The 16,521-nt window shown below is 38.5% G+C and overlaps 1 protein-coding gene across 4 annotated transcripts; it reads left to right on the top strand.

Annotated features, from left to right (window-relative positions):
- The first annotated feature begins 1,232 nt into the window (after positions 1–1,232).
- Positions 1,233–16,284, top strand: TRIM59 (tripartite motif containing 59). 4 transcript variants are annotated; one of them, XM_081570719.1, is made up of 4 exons: positions 1,233–1,356; positions 2,306–2,379; positions 7,153–7,185; positions 13,319–16,284. In XM_081570719.1, exon 4 carries the CDS (start codon positions 13,322–13,324, stop codon positions 14,528–14,530), a length of 1,209 nt encoding a protein of 402 aa, XP_081426845.1. In that variant the 5' UTR covers positions 1,233–1,356; positions 2,306–2,379; positions 7,153–7,185; positions 13,319–13,321; the 3' UTR covers positions 14,531–16,284. The 4 variants fall into 4 exon arrangements, 3 of the variants coding, with proteins under 3 accessions (XP_081426845.1, XP_081426846.1, XP_081426847.1); XM_081570720.1 differs by lacking the exon at positions 7,153–7,185; XM_081570721.1 differs by lacking the exons at positions 2,306–2,379; positions 7,153–7,185.
- The last annotated feature ends 237 nt before the right edge of the window (positions 16,285–16,521 follow it).

Here is a 16,521-nt window from a genome sequence, read left to right as displayed (position 1 = left end):
TTTATCAGAATGATTCCAAAGTTGAAAGAGAAAATTCAACTATGTGCATAGTAAAGTCTAAATGGATATATGTCACCGTGTAACAGCGGATAGCTTGGATAGCACTGGAATTCACACAACGTAAGTAACCCTTTCAGTAGTTAAACTAGTGAAGACATCTGAGATTGACTCAGGACGCACTGATACTAAATTTTATTGTTTAATATTTTTCTGTATAAGAGCCTAAGATCTGAAAGTACTAGCAATACACAGTATACTGAGGTCTACAGCTTTATTTACCACAGTAAATAACTACATTTTAGAGGGAAGTGTGATGAGAGTGTATCTTGAGATATAGCTGGATAAAGTTTCTTAAGAAAAAGAGAAAGGACCGAACTGTTTGTTTTGCGATTCTAGGGGTTAAGAAGTGAAATAGAAATTCGGCGGAGAAATTAAATTGGATATCAGAAATTCTGTGCAATAGTGATCTCCAGGCAACAATTTCGTATCGTGTGGAGAGGCGGCGGAGGCGAGACGAAGAGGAGTAGTAGGACCAGATGGAGGAAAATGGTCCTGAATGAGTCTTAAGGTCCCACTACCCCTCAGTGTTAGTTCTCTTTAAGTACAAGAGAATTCTCAGTCATCAGAATCCCTCTCTCTCCTATGCGGGAACAAGTATTCTATGGGTTTGTGTCTCCAGATGCTGTAAACAAAAGCAAAGCCGGGCTCAGGCGAGGATGGCGCTCGCTCACTGGAGTGCTTGCGCGCTCAGGAAGCCTCAGGGTGCTGGGGAACCTACGAAGTCACAACGGAAGACGCTGCGCTTTAAGGTCTAGAATTACGACGTGCCGACTTGGCTCCACGTTAAAATAAAAATAGAAGTAGTTCTACGAATCTTTTGTAGAAATCATCGGCCTGCGCCAGGCCCCGCCTCTCCCGGGACGCCGTCCAGAGGCCCCAAGAGGGACTCCAGGCCAGACTCACAGCAGCCAGGAGCGCCCCGGCCCATTGAAGCAACCCCTGCGGCGCGCCTGGGCAGCGCCAGAGCCGCACCCGCTCCTAGTGCGCAGGCGCAGAAAGCTCGCCGCTGGCCTCCAGCCGGCTCGGGACCACGCCCCCGCTTCAGCCCCAACTGTGGGCAGTTTACTTTCGAACCGCGGCCCCGCGCTCTTTCTCATTGGCTGACGCTACGCAGTTGAAGGTTGCCGGGAGGCTGCGCCTGCGTCGTGACGCGCCCGAGCTCCGCCTCTTCTGAGCACCTGAAGGCCTCAGGGTGGAGGAGGGCGGGGACGTCCCGCCAAGCAGCCCTCAGCATCCGTCCAGAGGCCGTGCAGCTCTGTTGCTGCTAGTGGAGTTGCCTGGTTTCCCGTCCTCACGGTGAGTTTAAGGAGCTTTTCTTCGGTCCGAAAAGGCGGCTGTGGGTCCCTCGTCTTTCCTTGTAGCCCAGGCTGGTGTACTGTGTGTGTTTGAGGCGTGGTAATTTGGAGGCTGGCTTGGGTCCTGCGTCTCTTCCGTCTTGTCCCAGGTGAAGAGTCGGGGGAACCTTGTTTTCCCTCCCGCCAGGATGGAGCTGCATTTCCGTGAGAGGGAAGGCCCTCTGTGGTGGGGTGGGGAAAGGGGCCGGACCCCGCCGAACTGGGCGACCTCTCGGGGGTTGGAGTGGAGGACGCCGAGGCGCGTTGGGAGAGAGGCCCGGAAGGATTTGTCGTAAACCTTCGAGAAAGGGAAGGTGAAGGGCCCTGGTGTTTGAGCCCCTTCTCTGGCAGACGTTCTCACCGAAATTAACAGGCTAGGTGTAGTTATACCCATCTTACAGATGTGAAACGGCAGTTGTGGGAGGCACTAGGTAAAACACCTCCAGGGACTCTCAACATTTACGTGGCAGAACTGACAGATGAACAGACGTTCTGATGGGAATAACCGAAATCAAGATTTGTGATCTTTAACTGGCATAACTTTTCACTCCAATGAGTGCTTCTTGCCTTCCAGTTAACTCTCAGCAGTCCAACATGACCATGAAGGTTTGCTCCGTCGTCACCATTGTTGGCTAATGATTTCGAGGTACTTTGACGCTATAAAAAGAGGTCCTTTGTGACAGTTTATTTGGTCACAGGTTTGTGGGGATTTTCAAGTTACAGTGATACCTTTCCTGCTGCTCCACAGCTGTTGATATTTGTCACTACTTTAAAAAACACACACACACACACACACAGTGAGGCTCAGAGAAGGTAAGTATCAACGACAGTGGTATTTCCTATGGTGTCGTACTTAACGTTTTTTTGAGAATGTGAATCTAGAACATTAAGATAAAATAATTTTATTTCAGAATAAGGATAAAAGAATCCGAAAAAGTTAAAGAAGAAATATATTCATTCTCCAAACCAGAAAGTCAACTAAGTGGTAAGTTCTGGAGATTAAGTGAATACCAAAGAGATTTTCAGTAAATTTTTAAACTGTAAGGTGATTTAAGTTTTGAATCTTTATTTAAAAAAGGAGTGAATGTTGGTTTTATGTAAAATTCGAACCATGTAGGAGGATCATAAAATGAAAAGTAAACAGCTCTCTTATCTGACCTATACCTTAAAGTTAGTCACTGTTAACTCTTGTTTACCCCGCAGCTGGAAATTTTACAAGGATGTGTGCATCTTAATACAGACACACATGTTTAACACTTAAAGATCTGCAAGTTGAATTTATTAAGTTGTTGGGGTACCTTTTTACCATACATTTACATATCGTTGCTGCATTCCTTTTTTTCTTTAAGGTTTTTTTTTTTTTGATGTGGAGCTTTTGTATAAACTCTTGATTGCATTTGTTATAATATCGCTTCTGTCTTATGTTTTGGGTTTTGGCTCCAGGGCATGTGGGATCTTAGCTCCTGGACCAAGGATCGAAACCAGCATCCCCTGTATGGGAAGGCAAAGTCTTAATCCCTGGACTGCCAGGGAAGTCCCTGCATTCCTTTTTTATTTATTTTCATTTTTAATTGGAGGTTAATTGCTTTATAATGTTGTGTTGGTTTCTGCCATACAACAGTGCGAAAGAGCCATAAGTATGTGTGTAAATACACATACACACTCCCTCTTGATCCTCTCATTCCCGCACTGCATTTCTTTTTAATCACCAAGTGGCTATCATTTGGGGCTTCCCTGGTGGCTCAGCAGTGGGGGGCAGGGGAAGAAAAAAAGAGAAATCTGCCTGTAATGTAGGAGACACTGTCCAGTCCTTGAGTCAGGAAGATCCCCTGGAGAAGGAAGTTGCAGCCTGTTCCAGTATTCTTGCCTGGGAAATTCTATGGACAGAGAAGCCTGTCGGGCTACAGTCCATGGGGTGGCAAAAGAGTTGGACACAATTTAGTGACTAAAGAACAATAACAGCAGCTATCCCTTAAAGTAAGGGACCATAGTTTCGCTACTCTAGCAAGATGAAATTTTGATCTTTGTTGATGTTAGTTTTAACGTTGCTTTTCAGCAAACATTGCTGAATTTTTCCACCAAATATGTATTTTCACTTTGAAAAATATTTTTTAAAAAGGCAAAGAAAATCTTAACTCCTCATATCAGTTCCTCGTTAAATTGCATTAATGGGCTTCCCTTGGTGGCTCAGATGGTGAAGAATCTGCCTGCAATGCAGGAGATCTGGGTTTGATCCCTGGGTCGGGAAGATCTCTTGAAGAAGGGAATGGCTTACCCATTCATTCCAGTATTCTTGCTTGGAGAATTCATTTTAACAGAGGAACCTGGTCTTTTTTTTAGTTTGAGGGAACAGGTTGATGTCAAAATGCAGGAAAACAGTAAAATGGGCAGAGTTGAAATCAGATCTGACCACAGAATATTTTTTTTGTTTTGAGTTAGGTGATCCTTCATTATTTTTGTACATTTATTCTTTTTTTTTTTTAATCAGTTAGGGCCACAAAGATGTGAGACCCAGCCTGGCTGGTGGCACTTCTTAAATTTTCCCAGACTTATAGCTGACTCACTGTCTTAAGTCCTAGAGCAAGTCATCTAACTCTATAATGTAGCAAATTTCTCTTCAGAGGTGGTAAACTGTAATGAATGTTTTATAACCATTCATGTTTAGAGATGAAAGACAATAATGCATTAGGGAATTAAGGCTTTTAAAAAAATAGTTTACACAGGAAAATGATATTTTTGGTATGCCCAGTTCTCCATCATCTGCTGTCAGTGCTGACCATACATAGTAAGCTGGTTAGACACTGTGGAGACTCCATAGAAAATCAACTTTCTGGAGAAAGACTGCATAAAAAATTTAAAGTTCAATAATGTGTTTGTTTTGCCACTTAAGCACAAGAAATCTGAGAAATAATTTATAAGTAGATGATTTAGCTTCAGGTTTATTTCTGAAAAGATTTCTTTTTTATATTCATATTTCTTGGTGACTTTTAAAAGGGAAGCAGGAAATCTTGAACTAAGTTATCAGTTTATCCTTTGTCTCTTAGTCCCCGCTGGAGGAAAATAACATTTTACATGGGTCATTTTAACTTTTTTGCTTTTTAAAATTATAGAATAATAGAAATTGATTCCAAAATTAATTTGGCTGGGGTAAGCCTGGCTGGATAATAGGCAAGACATTTAAACATTTTTAAAGTTTTTTTTTTATTGTTTTAAAACTTACATATAATTTACCATTTTAACCATTTTTAAGTGTATAGTCAATGGCATTAAGTACATTTCATGTTGTTGTGCAACCATCACCATCTATCTCCAGAACATTTTCATCTTCCCAAAGTGAAGCTGCACTCATTAAATAATAACTCTCCAACTCTCCTCCCTCTGGCCCCTGGCAACCACCATTTTACTTTGTCTTTGTAGATTGTGCTTATTGGCTTTCATATTATGTACATTTTTCACGTTTAATGTGATCATACAGTTTTTTTCTCCACTGACCTAATGGAGTAATTTTCTGTTACTGAGTTAACTTTACGTTTCCAGAAAGAACTGTATTTGGTTCTGTACTGTATTCTCTTAATGTGGTAAGGATTTGTTTTTGCTTATATTGTGTTCAGGATTTTGCATCAGTATCCATTTTTGTAATTGTTCTATTTTTAGTTTTGAGTTGTCTTTGTTAGGTTTTGCAGTTGTGTTATACTATCCTCAAAACAGTTTGCAAACTTGCCATCTTGTATTCTCAAGCAGTAGTACAAGTAATTGTTTCTTAACCACTTGGATGAACCCACTAGAGAAGCTTTCTCCCTTTCCCACCTCTTTTTTTCCAGAGCACTTTTTTTTTTTTCCAGAGTAGCACTTTTCCAGCTTGTGAATTTCTCTCATGGTTTGCTTTATCCTCTCTGGTCTATTTTGATATTGAAACTGACAGTAGAGAATAATTAATTTCTTGTAGACTTTCAAATATAGTAGCATAGGTATTCTATATAATTTTGGCTTTTCCCATATTTCGCTTATTTCCTTTTTTAATGCTAAACTTAGTACATTTGTTGTTTCTTTCTTAACCCTCTTGTTTGCATTGCATTGCATGCTTAGTCGCTCAGCCATGTCCAACTGTTTTGCGATTCAGTGGACAGTAGCCTGCCAGGCTCATCTATCTATGAGATTCTCCAGGCAAGAATACTAGAATGGGTTGCCATTTCCTACTCCAGGGCATCTTCCTGACCCAGGGATCGAACCCCGGTGTCCTGCATTGCAGGCAGATTCTTTACCATCAGCCACCAGGGAAGCCCCTTATTGCTGCATAACCAATCCCACATTTTAGCAGCTTAAAACAAAAATTAAAACAGTTCTCTTGGGTCAGGAATCTCGGAGCGGTTTAGCTGTCCGCTTCTGGCCCATGGTCTCTCATGATGTTGCGGTCATTGCCATATTTTACTGGACCTGAAGTATCTGCTCATTATGTAGTTGCTTGAGTCTTCAGGTTCTTGGGGGCTGTTAGACTAAGGGTCTTAGTTTCTTGCCACAGCGGTGGACCTTGGTCTGCTTGCAATGTGGCATCTTACTTCCCTTAGTGAGAGTAATCTAAGAGATGGAGAGAGCTAGAGCATTCCAGACAGAAGCCTGGTCTTGTATTACAAAATCTTAAAGTTACATCTGCTGTATTGTTTGGTAAAAGGAGTCACTAAGTCCAGCCCACACTCAAGAGAAGGGAATTACAAAAGGATGTGACAACTAGGAGGTAGAGGTCCATCTTGGAAGCTTCCTATCATAGATAGCTAAAGGTTTGTTTATTTAAAGAGCCAGGCCTCGGGTTCATCAATTCTAACAGTTTTCTGTTTTCTAATTCACAGTTTTCTTCATGAGTTAGAATTGTTCTTTTCTTTTGCTTTTCCTAGGTTCATTTTCTCTTTTTTCCCCTAACTTTTTTAAAAAGATGAATCCTTTTTATATTACTTCTTTAGTTTATTAATGAATGAATAAATTTCATCTTGGCTGGGTAGAGAATTCTTAGGTCATATCCTTTTCCTTCCTGACCCTGTGGGTATTGACTGCTACATTGTCTTTTAACATTTCTAGCTGCTTTGGAGGTGTTCTGTTTATCTACTGCTGTGTAACAAATAGAAGGTTTGGATGCCTGATGTCCAAGATGACTTTTTCACTCACAGGTCTGGCACCTCTTTGCTCCTCCACTTGGCCTCATCAGCAGAGCAGGTTAGAATTTTGACATAGCAAAGAGGCAGCAATCTGCTAGGCTAAACCAAGGGTTATATCCAGAACTGTCATAGTGTCACTAGTACTGTATCCTGTTGGTCAGAGCAGTCACACGTCTTGCCCAGATCTTTTTGAGGGGAGAATAGATGTCATCTCTTGAGAGAATACCAGCAAAGTCACATCTCAGAATAACATATCTGAGAAATAATTTTTGTGGCTATCTTTAGAAATTACAGTCTCCCAGAGAATTTTGAGATCATTATGTTTTTATTTTCCTTTTTTTTAAGTGTCTTTTCTGCCTAGATGCATGTGGGATTGTCTTTATTTCTTTATTTAAAATTTTAACATTTTAAATTGCCTGTTAATTTGTTGAAAGTAAAAGAGAATTTAGGTTTATAATGGAAAACAGCAGCCTCCTGCCCTCATGTTCCGGTGTCTTGATTCCTGCTCTCCAGAAGCAATCATCTCATTCCATTTAAATATTTCTTTTGGTATTGCTTCTATATTTCTAAATAATTGGCTTTTGATGTGTTCCTTGATTTTTCATTTTTAGGTAGGTATTGACTTCTTATAAGGGAAGATTAAGGTAAGTTCTTAAACACTGTTTCCTTCCCTCTTCCCTCCTCCCAATATAACTTTTTCATTTTCTTAATTTGAGCTGTTAAAACAAACCTCCCGTAGACGTGGTGGCTTAAACAACAATCATTGATTTCTTGCAGTTTTGTAGGCTAGAAAGTCCAGAATCAGGATGCTGGCATAGGTGGGTTCTGGTCAAAACTCTCTTCCTGGTTTGCAGATGGCCATCTTTCTGCTGTTCCTTAACATGGCAGAGAGCAGAGAAAGAGAGGGAGCAAGCTCTGTATCTCTTCCTTTAAGGGGCTCATCTCATTCATGAGGGCTCAACTCTCAAGACCTAATTACCTCTGCCTCATTTATATTATCACATTAAGGGTTAGGATTTTAACAAATGAATTTTCAGGAGACACATTCAATCCATAACAGTCATGCTTTTTCGTAAAATCAGTATTAATATTTACAATGTTATGATTAATGGGACAATTGAGTTATATAATGTGCTGTAATATTTCCTCTTTTCATGATTCCATCATTTTCTCCTACATTTAGTTTTCTCATTACCTCTCAGTATGTTCAGACACATGAAATATTGTCTGTTCCATTTATTTACTTAGAGACATTTCTTCTGGATTTCTGTCTTCTTCCTCTAGACTTTTTCTCTAGGCTTGCTGCACAGTTGTCCAGGATTCCATTTCACAATTACCCTGGTGAGAATTCTTGTTTTTCTTGTCGTCCTGCAGTAGTTTTTTGTTTTTGTTTTTAAAGAAATGGCAGGTAGTGGGTGTTTCATTTTGAGACCTCTTGTGTCAAACTATCTTTAGACTACTTTCAAAATTTACATTTTCTGGGTGTAGAATTTTAGGTTGGAAGCCATGTTTTCCTATTAAAGAATTGCTTCATTGTCTTCTAGTTTCCAGTGTTGTCACACACGGCATAGCTAAATCCAAGATACTCATCCCTGAAAATCCTCATTGGAAAAGTTTTTTGCTCCTTTTTCCCCCGTCAAGAGTCTGGGCTGGTTATGGAAAATTTCTGGTACATAAAATTTCATACTAGTTTCTGGAAGAACTAGCCCCTAAGTGTGATAGCCGCTATTATCTTCTGTTTCTCAGGCAGCACCCAGAGTTAGGAAGTTCCCGACCTTACATATTAATAGTTATTTTCAATCAGGCTTACTTCTGTTAGCCAGTCTTCACTTCTCATGAATGTGTTGGCTAAAATCAGTTTTTCATAACAGCTACAAGAGGATAATCTGAGAGTAGACTTGATTTCTGTATCTTCAAGTTATCTACACATTTCTGATTAAATTTTATTAAAAATATATGCTATTTGTTGTTGTTCAGTCACTAAGTCATGTCTAACTCTGCGACCCCATGGACTGCAGCATGCCAGGCTCCTGTCTCTTCCAGTATCTCCTGGAGTTTGCTCAAAGTCATGTCTTTTGAGTTGGTGTTGCTATCTAATCATCTCATCCTCTTTTGCCCCCGTTTTCTTTTGCCTTCAATCTTTCCCAGCATCAAGGTCTTTTCCAATGAGTTGGCTCTTCGCTTCAGGTGGCCCAAGTATTGGAGCTTCAGTTTCAGAATCAATCCTTCCAATGAATATTCAGGGTTGATATCCTTTAGGATTGACGGGCTTGATCTCCTTGTAATCCAAGGGACTCTCAAGAATCTTCTCCAGGACCATGATTTGAAAGCATCCATTCTTCAGCACTCAGCCTTCTTTATGGTCCAACTCTCATATCCATACATGACTACTGAAAAAACCATAGCTTTGACTATATGGACCTTTGTTGGTAAAGTGATGTCTTTGCTTTATAATACACTGTCTGGGTTTGTCTTGAGCTTCCCAGGTGGCTCAGTGGTAAAGAATCTGCCTGCCGATGCAGGAGACTTGGATTTGATCCCTGGGTCGGGAAGATCCCATGGAGGAGAGCATGGCAACCCATTCCAGTATTCTTGCCTGGATGATCCCATGGACAAAGGAGGGCTATAGTCCATGGGGTTGTAAAGAATCAGACGTGACTGAGTACGCATGCTTGCAGTAGGTTTGTCATAACTTTCCTTCCAAGGAACAAGTGTCTTTTAATTTCATGGCTGCAGTCCCCATCCACAGTGATTTTGGAGCCCAAGAAAATAAAATATGTCACTCCTTCCATGTTTTCCACTTCTGTTTGACCAGATGCCATGATCTTGGTTTTGTTAATGTTGAGTTCCAAGCCAGCTTTTTCATGTTCCTTTTTGACCCTCATCAAGAGGCTTTATAGTATCTCTTTTTGCCATTAGCATGGTATCATCTGCATATCTGAAGCTGTTGATATTTCTTCTGGCAGTCGTGATTCCAGCTTCTGCTTCATCCAGTCCGGCATTTTGCATGATTTACTCTACATATAAATTAAATAAGCAAGGTGACAATACTTTATCGTACTCCTTTCCCAATTTGGAACCAGTCAGTTCCATGTCTGGTTCTAACTGTTGCTTCTTGGCCTGCATACAGGTTTCTCAGAAGACAGGTAAGGTGGTCTGGTATTCCCATCTCTTTAAGAATTTTCCAGTTTGTTGTGATCTACAAAGTGAAAGGCTTTAGCATAGTCAGTGAAGCAGAATTAGATATTTTTCTGGAATTCTCTTGCTTTTTCTATTATCCAGTAGAAGTTGGCAATTTGATCTCTGGTCCCTCTGCCTTTTCTAAACCCAGTCTGTACATCTGGAAGTTCTCAGTTCACGTACTGTTGAAGCCTAGCTTGAAGGATTTTTGAGCATTACTGTGCTAGCATGTGAAATGAACGCAATCATATGGTAGTTTGAACATTGCCCTTCTTTGGGATTGGAATGAAAACTGACCTTTTCCAGTCCTGTGGCCACTGCTGAGTTTTCTAAAATTTGCTGACATTTTGAGTGTGGCACTTTAACAGCATCATTTTTTAGGATTTTAAATAGCTCAGCTGGGGTTCCATCACCTCCACTAGCTTTCTTTATAGTAATGCTTTCTAAGGCCCACTTGACTTCACACTCAAAAGATGTCTGGCTCTAGGTGAGTGACCACACCATTGTGGTTATCTGGGTTATTAAGGCTTTTTTTGTATAGTTCTTCCGTGTATTCTTGCCATCTCTTCTTAATCTTTTCTGCTTCTGTTCGGTCCATACTATTTCTGTCCTTGATTGTGTCCATTCTTGCATGAAATGTTCTCTTGATATCTCTCATTTTCTTGAAGAGATTCCAGTCTTTTTCATTCTATTGTTTTCCTCTGTTTCTTTGTGTTGTTCTCTTAAGAAGGCCTTCTTCTCTCTCCTTGCTCTTCTCTGGAACTCTGCATTCAGTTGGGTATATCTTTCCCTTTCTCCTTTGCCTTTCACTTTTCTTCTTTCCTCAGCTATTTGTAAAGTCTCCTTAGGCAACCACTTTGCCTTTTTGCATTTCTTTTTCAGTGACTGGTCACTGCCTCCTGTACAGTGTTATGAACCTCCATCCATAGTTCCTCAGGCACTCTGTCTACCAGATCTAATTCTATCTATTCGTCACCTCCACGGACTACCCTGTAGCTCAAATGGTAAAGAATCTGCCTGTGAGGCAGGAGACCAGGGTTCGATTCCTGGGTTGGGAAGTTCCTCTGGAGAAGGGAACTGCAATCCACTCTAGTATTCTTGCCTGGAGAATTCCATGGACAGAGAAGCCTGGCAGGCTACAGTCTGTGGGGTCACAGAGTTGGACATGACTGAGTGACTAATACACATTCGTCACCTCCACTGTATAATCATAAGAGGTTTAATTTAGGTCATACTTGAATGGCTAGTGGTTTTCCTTACATTCTTCAATTTAAGCCTGAATTTTACAAAAAGCAGCTGATGATCTGAGCCAGTGAGCTCTAGGTCTTGTTTTTGCTGACTGTATAGAGCTTTTCCCATTTAGTGATGTCCATGTGTAGAGTTGTCTCTTGGGTTGTTGGAAGAGGGTGTTTGCTGTGACCAACATGTTCTCTTGACAAAACTCTGTTAGCCTTTGCTGTGCTTCATTTTGTACTCCAAGGCCAAACTTGCCTGTTACTCCAGATATCTCTTGACTTCCCCTTTTTACATTCCAGGCCCTATGATGAAAAGGACATCTTTTTTTTGGTGTTAGTTCTAGAAAGTGTTGTAGCTGTTCTATATTTGCTATAGAAGAAATTTTTGAGACCAGGATATCTAATGCTTCCATTTTATGTAAGTTCAAGAGATATTTTCTTTACAGTATGGTTATTTTGAATATCCTCCTTCTAGAAAAAGTTGAACTTTTGGGATCCTTAAATGGGTTCCCAGGGAAAATGTTTTCTAACTTTATAACAAGTATAGGATTTTGGAGGGAAGCTTTGGAGGGAAAGATTGTGTTCAGTTTCAGGGTTACTTTTTTGATACTTGTATTAAATAACTGTAATATTAAATCTAAATTGAATATATGTCCATTGTTCAAATTTTATTCCTTTGCAAATGTTATTCTGTTTATTTCTTCATTATGAATTCTGATATCACTTAAACTGTAAAAACATTTTGTTTTTCTTGGGTGGTTTTTCAATATCAGAGCTCTCTGTAGGTATAAGATAATCACAAAGGCTTCCCAACATGTAGGCACTTGAATTTATCTTCAGTGAATGTCATCTTCTGTTCTGTTGCTCAATTACTTTTGTTTCCTGGAATGCTTCATAGTTCAGGCTTATTAGTCTCGCACATCTTGGCTCATTATAGTTCTTAATGTTGTTAGTCTGAATGGTGTATTTTCTGTTTTCAGATGTATTCTTGATAGAACTTTTCCTAAGCAGAAATCTTGCTGTTTTAAAATAAAAGAACCCTAAAACTAAGGTCTGACATTTTATTAGCATTGGTCTCTTAGGGGGCAGTGTTTGTTTAACCAGTATTGAGTGAATGCCTGTTGTATCAGGTTCTACACTTAGACACAATGCCTGCACTTAGTGCAGGCTTACATTCTAATGTATAGAAAAATGTTACAAAATCCCTTATTATTTTTGTTTGTTTTTTGGCTATGCCACGCAGCTTGTTCCCCAACCAGGTGTCAAACATGGGCTTTGGCAGTGAAAGCACCAAGTCCTAACCACTGGACCACCAGGGAATCCCCACAAGTCTTCTAAATAAAGTCCATCTAAGTGCTAGAAAGTAGAAGTGCAGTGTTCAGTGAGATTAACAGGGGACCAAATCTGGGGAAGGAGGGGGGACTCAAGTTCAGGCTTGAAGGAGTTTGGTTTTGCACATGGTGAATGAAGATGGGGGGCGCATAGAGCTATAAAGACTGAAGAGGTTTTTATGTTTATTAAAAGTATAATTAGTTATTTGTAGAAGTTGTTTATTTAAACTTGTAACAGTTTTTATAGAGGAGGATTTGGTAAGCTTTACATTTTACAAGAATGGCACTTGGAAGGCTTGTTGGAAATAACCAGTAAATAGCTTGCCAAGAAGTGAAGTTACTTGTGTCAGAGAAGATCTCTGAATTGTTGCTGGATTTCTTTCCTAAAGGAAAGATGACTAATGGTGTTCTTTAGCACTAATGCTCTAGTGGTCAGTAATTCATAATTACCACTATCAACACTTCATCTTTCAAACTTTATTGCCAGGACCAATTCAGAAATGTTTTTCCCTTTCCAAATCTTCAAATTAACATTACTTAGAATATTACACTGTGCTGATTGAGGGCTTTAAGCACATACACTAGTATTCCAATTCAAGAACCTGAGAAATTTATAGAACAGTTAGAAATGTAGTAACTTACTTGAGAAACTGTGGTTGAGTCAACTGGGAATATGAATTGAAGAATGTAATTTTGCTAAGAGTCAACTTGTTATTTAATAGTTCTACCTATTCATCACTTGTGTATGGTTCTGTTTTAGCATCTTAGAATGTAAAAAGTTGCTTAGATGATTTATAATCATTAAGTAGACTTCCAACAGAACACCCCAAAGTAACCTCTTAAAGGTTATCAATAATCAGTATTAGGGATTAAATTATATAGAAAATTATTTTAGAAATCTTAGTAAATATCCTCTTGTAAATGACAAGTACAATATATTAAGTTTGTAGGTTAACACTTAAAACTTTATATAATGTGTGCCTATATGTCTTTGTTATATGTTGAATTAAAATACTTTTTTCTCTCGACAGGAAATGCACAATTTTGAGGATGAGTTAACATGTCCCATTTGTTACAGTATTTTTGAAGATCCTCGTGTACTACCATGCTCTCATACATTTTGTAGAAATTGTTTGGAAAATGTGCTACAGGCAACTGGTAACTTTTATATATGGAGACCTTTACGCATTCCACTCAAGTGCCCTAACTGCAGAAGTATTATTGAAATTGCTCCAAGTGGTATTGAATCTTTACCCGTTAATTTTGCATTAAGGGCTATTATTGAAAAGTACCAGCAAGAAGACCATCCAGATATCATCACCTGCCCTGAGCATTACAGGCAGCCCTTAAATGTTTATTGTCTCCTGGATAAAAAATTAGTTTGTGGTCATTGCCTTACTATAGGTCAACATCATGGTCATCCTATAGACGACCTTCAGAGTGCCTATATGAAAGAAAAGGACACACCTCAAAAACTGCTTGAACAGTTAACTGACACACACTGGACAGATCTTACTTGTCTTATTGAAAAGCTGGAAGAACAAAAATCTCATTCAGAGAGAATGGTCCAAGGTGAGAAGGAAGTTGTTCTCCAGTATTTTAAGGAGCTTAGTGATACATTAGAACAGAAAAAAAAAATTTTCCTAACAGCTCTTTGTGATGTTGGCAATCTCATTAATCAAGAATATACTCCACAAATTGAAAGAATGAAAGAAATAAGAGAGCAGCAGCTTGAATTAGTGACACTGACAACATCTTTACAAGAAGAGTCTCCACTTAAATTTCTTGAAAAAGTTGATGATGTCCGCCAACGTGTGCAGATCTTGAAACAAAGACCACTTCCTAAGGTCCAACGTTTTGAAATTTATCCTCGAGTAAGCCAAGTATTGAAAGAAGACTGGAGCACAACGGAAATTGGACAAATTAAGAAACTTCTCATTCCTGAAATGAAGATCTCTTCAAAAAGGATTCCCTGTGCCTGGCCTGATAAAGAAGAAAAAGTTGAATTTTTTAAGATTCTAAACATTGTTATAGTTACACTAATTTCAGTGATACTGATGCTGATCCTCTTTTTTAACCAACACATAATAACCTTTTTAAATGAAATCACTTCAATATGTTTTTCTGAAGTCTCTCTCTCTGTTTACCAAAGTCTATCTAAGAATGTGCACAATTTAAAGAATATACTATGTCACACTGTATCTTTACTGAAGGAATTCATGTGGAAAATAATTTCTCATTGAACATTCTAATCTGGATTATTTAAGTAGGCTTATTCTGTACAGCAGAGGCTAATGACCATCGCTAAATAGAGGAATATAGGGGTAGCCTGGATAAAGAAAATAGCAAGCTTAAGTTTGTTAGAATTGCAACAAACATAAATAATCCCTTTCATGCTTATGTTGAATACAAAATGTATCAGCAGTTAGAAATGAGACAGAATGTCTGGTTTTCTGAAAACCAGAACAAAATCTACTGATTACTTGATTTAAGGATTAGTACATTATCCCATTTTTATTGGCTTGTAAGGTTGACTTACTATTTTAACATTCTTATATACTGCAGTGTGGTTGGCTTTGCAGTTCTTTGTGTGTACATAGTTTTTAATTAAAAGATGTCAAAATGCTGAAAGATACAAACTTGACACTTTTGAATGGGGAAATAAAGATGGTGAGAAGAGATTTTATATTCAAGTAGCTAAGTCAAAGTGATAGGAGATTGCTTATGTTAAAGATATGTTTGATCAAGTGTACCTGATCCACACATTAGTGTGTTTTAGATTTAAGAGCCTACAGTTTCTATAATATTCATTCCTAGTAAAACTGTTGCTTTTGGAAATCTGAAGTGTTGTTAGGGACAAAACAGTAACATTTCCTAGCACTTACCATCCTGATTCATGTAAATTTATTTTAGGATTGTATTGATATTTGACTTTTGTATAGTCTGTCTTATTAGTCAAATCAGTTCTTGGGAAATGTTGATACGTCCCACCCTCATTATGTTTGGATGGCATCATGTTAACTGTATGTCTTTAAAATTGTCTGAAATTTTCCAAGTCTCTTACACTAATGCCAAAGCACCAATAATTTGATGTTATTTTCTTGAGTTGTAAGGGGAGTCTGCCTAGCTAAGTCAAATCCCTTTGATGTAGTTCCCTTTTTTGTTAACAAGGACTGAATTGTGGTCCTGGTAGGACTATTGACACTTTTGTCCATGCAACCCTAAGTACAAGCTCACTTCCCAAAATTCCAAGTTGGCTGTAGCTCTTAGATGGCATGTTTAGGAGCTGAATGCTCATGATCCTATAGGGGGCACCAGTTCCAGAATACTAGAAGACCTTATCTGCTGAGAACAAGTCTGAACACCAAAGATGGCTGGCTGTACTCAGTTCATGATCAGAATAGCACAACTAAATGTGTGGGCAAAGAACATTTGGAGGTAGATGTGTACACACCAACTTAAGACTGGAGTTGCACTGACGATTAAAGTTACAACACAGAAATGCCACATACTTTTTGGAATACATATAATTAATCTCACATTTCTGAAATAAGTATTAATCCTTGCTTTTTTGTATATTTGCAGACACAAAATTGTCCAAAGCCATGTATTTAGTATGAGAGACCCATATATATTTTTTAAGAGTTCACCTGTTGTGTTAAAGAATTTAAACCAAGATTTTTACTAGGGTTTCTAACATGTCTATGAATCACAGCTAAAAATGGAACCATTTTAAGTTTGACATTTTTTTTTTATAACTTGCCAGTTTTTAGTAAACAATACTTTTAGATAAATTTTATGTAGTCTGCATGAATAATCCAATATACAAATAACTGACTGTTATACATGCTCTTTTGTATTTTTGATGAGATTGTAAAATTTAAAGTATATAATCTTGAAATATTTCTAAAATTTAAAGTATATAATCTTGAAATATTTCTAAGTTTTTATGTATAACAAAAGTTTACAATGTAATAAACTCATTTGGATCTTTGCATTGAGTGGCTTAAATAAGGTGCTGAAACTCAGGGGTGGTTGCTTTGGAATTTTCATATGGGCTATGGGCATTATCTACTTTAACTTTTTTAAAAGCACTACACTTTACTACTCTATTGGTTATGAAAATATAAAAATATTAAATTCATCTCTGTTCTTACCAATGAAAAGACCTTGATTATACTGATACTTTTTTCTATTTACCTTTCCCTTGTATAACCTTGACTTTATAAACAAA

Source organism: Giraffa tippelskirchi, chromosome 2 (genome assembly GCF_054371585.1).
Source record: "Giraffa tippelskirchi isolate mGirTip1 chromosome 2, T2T-mGirTip1v1.2.pri, whole genome shotgun sequence".
In the NCBI taxonomy this organism is placed as follows: domain Eukaryota; kingdom Metazoa; phylum Chordata; class Mammalia; order Artiodactyla; family Giraffidae; genus Giraffa; species Giraffa tippelskirchi.
This window is presented reverse-complemented; position numbering and strand designations above follow the sequence as displayed.

What these genes read in the sequence shown, in the direction of transcription:
- TRIM59 (XM_081570721.1), top strand. Translation starts at nt 13,322, where the DNA reads ATGCACAATTTTGAGGATGAGTTAACATGTCCCATTTGTTACAGTATT.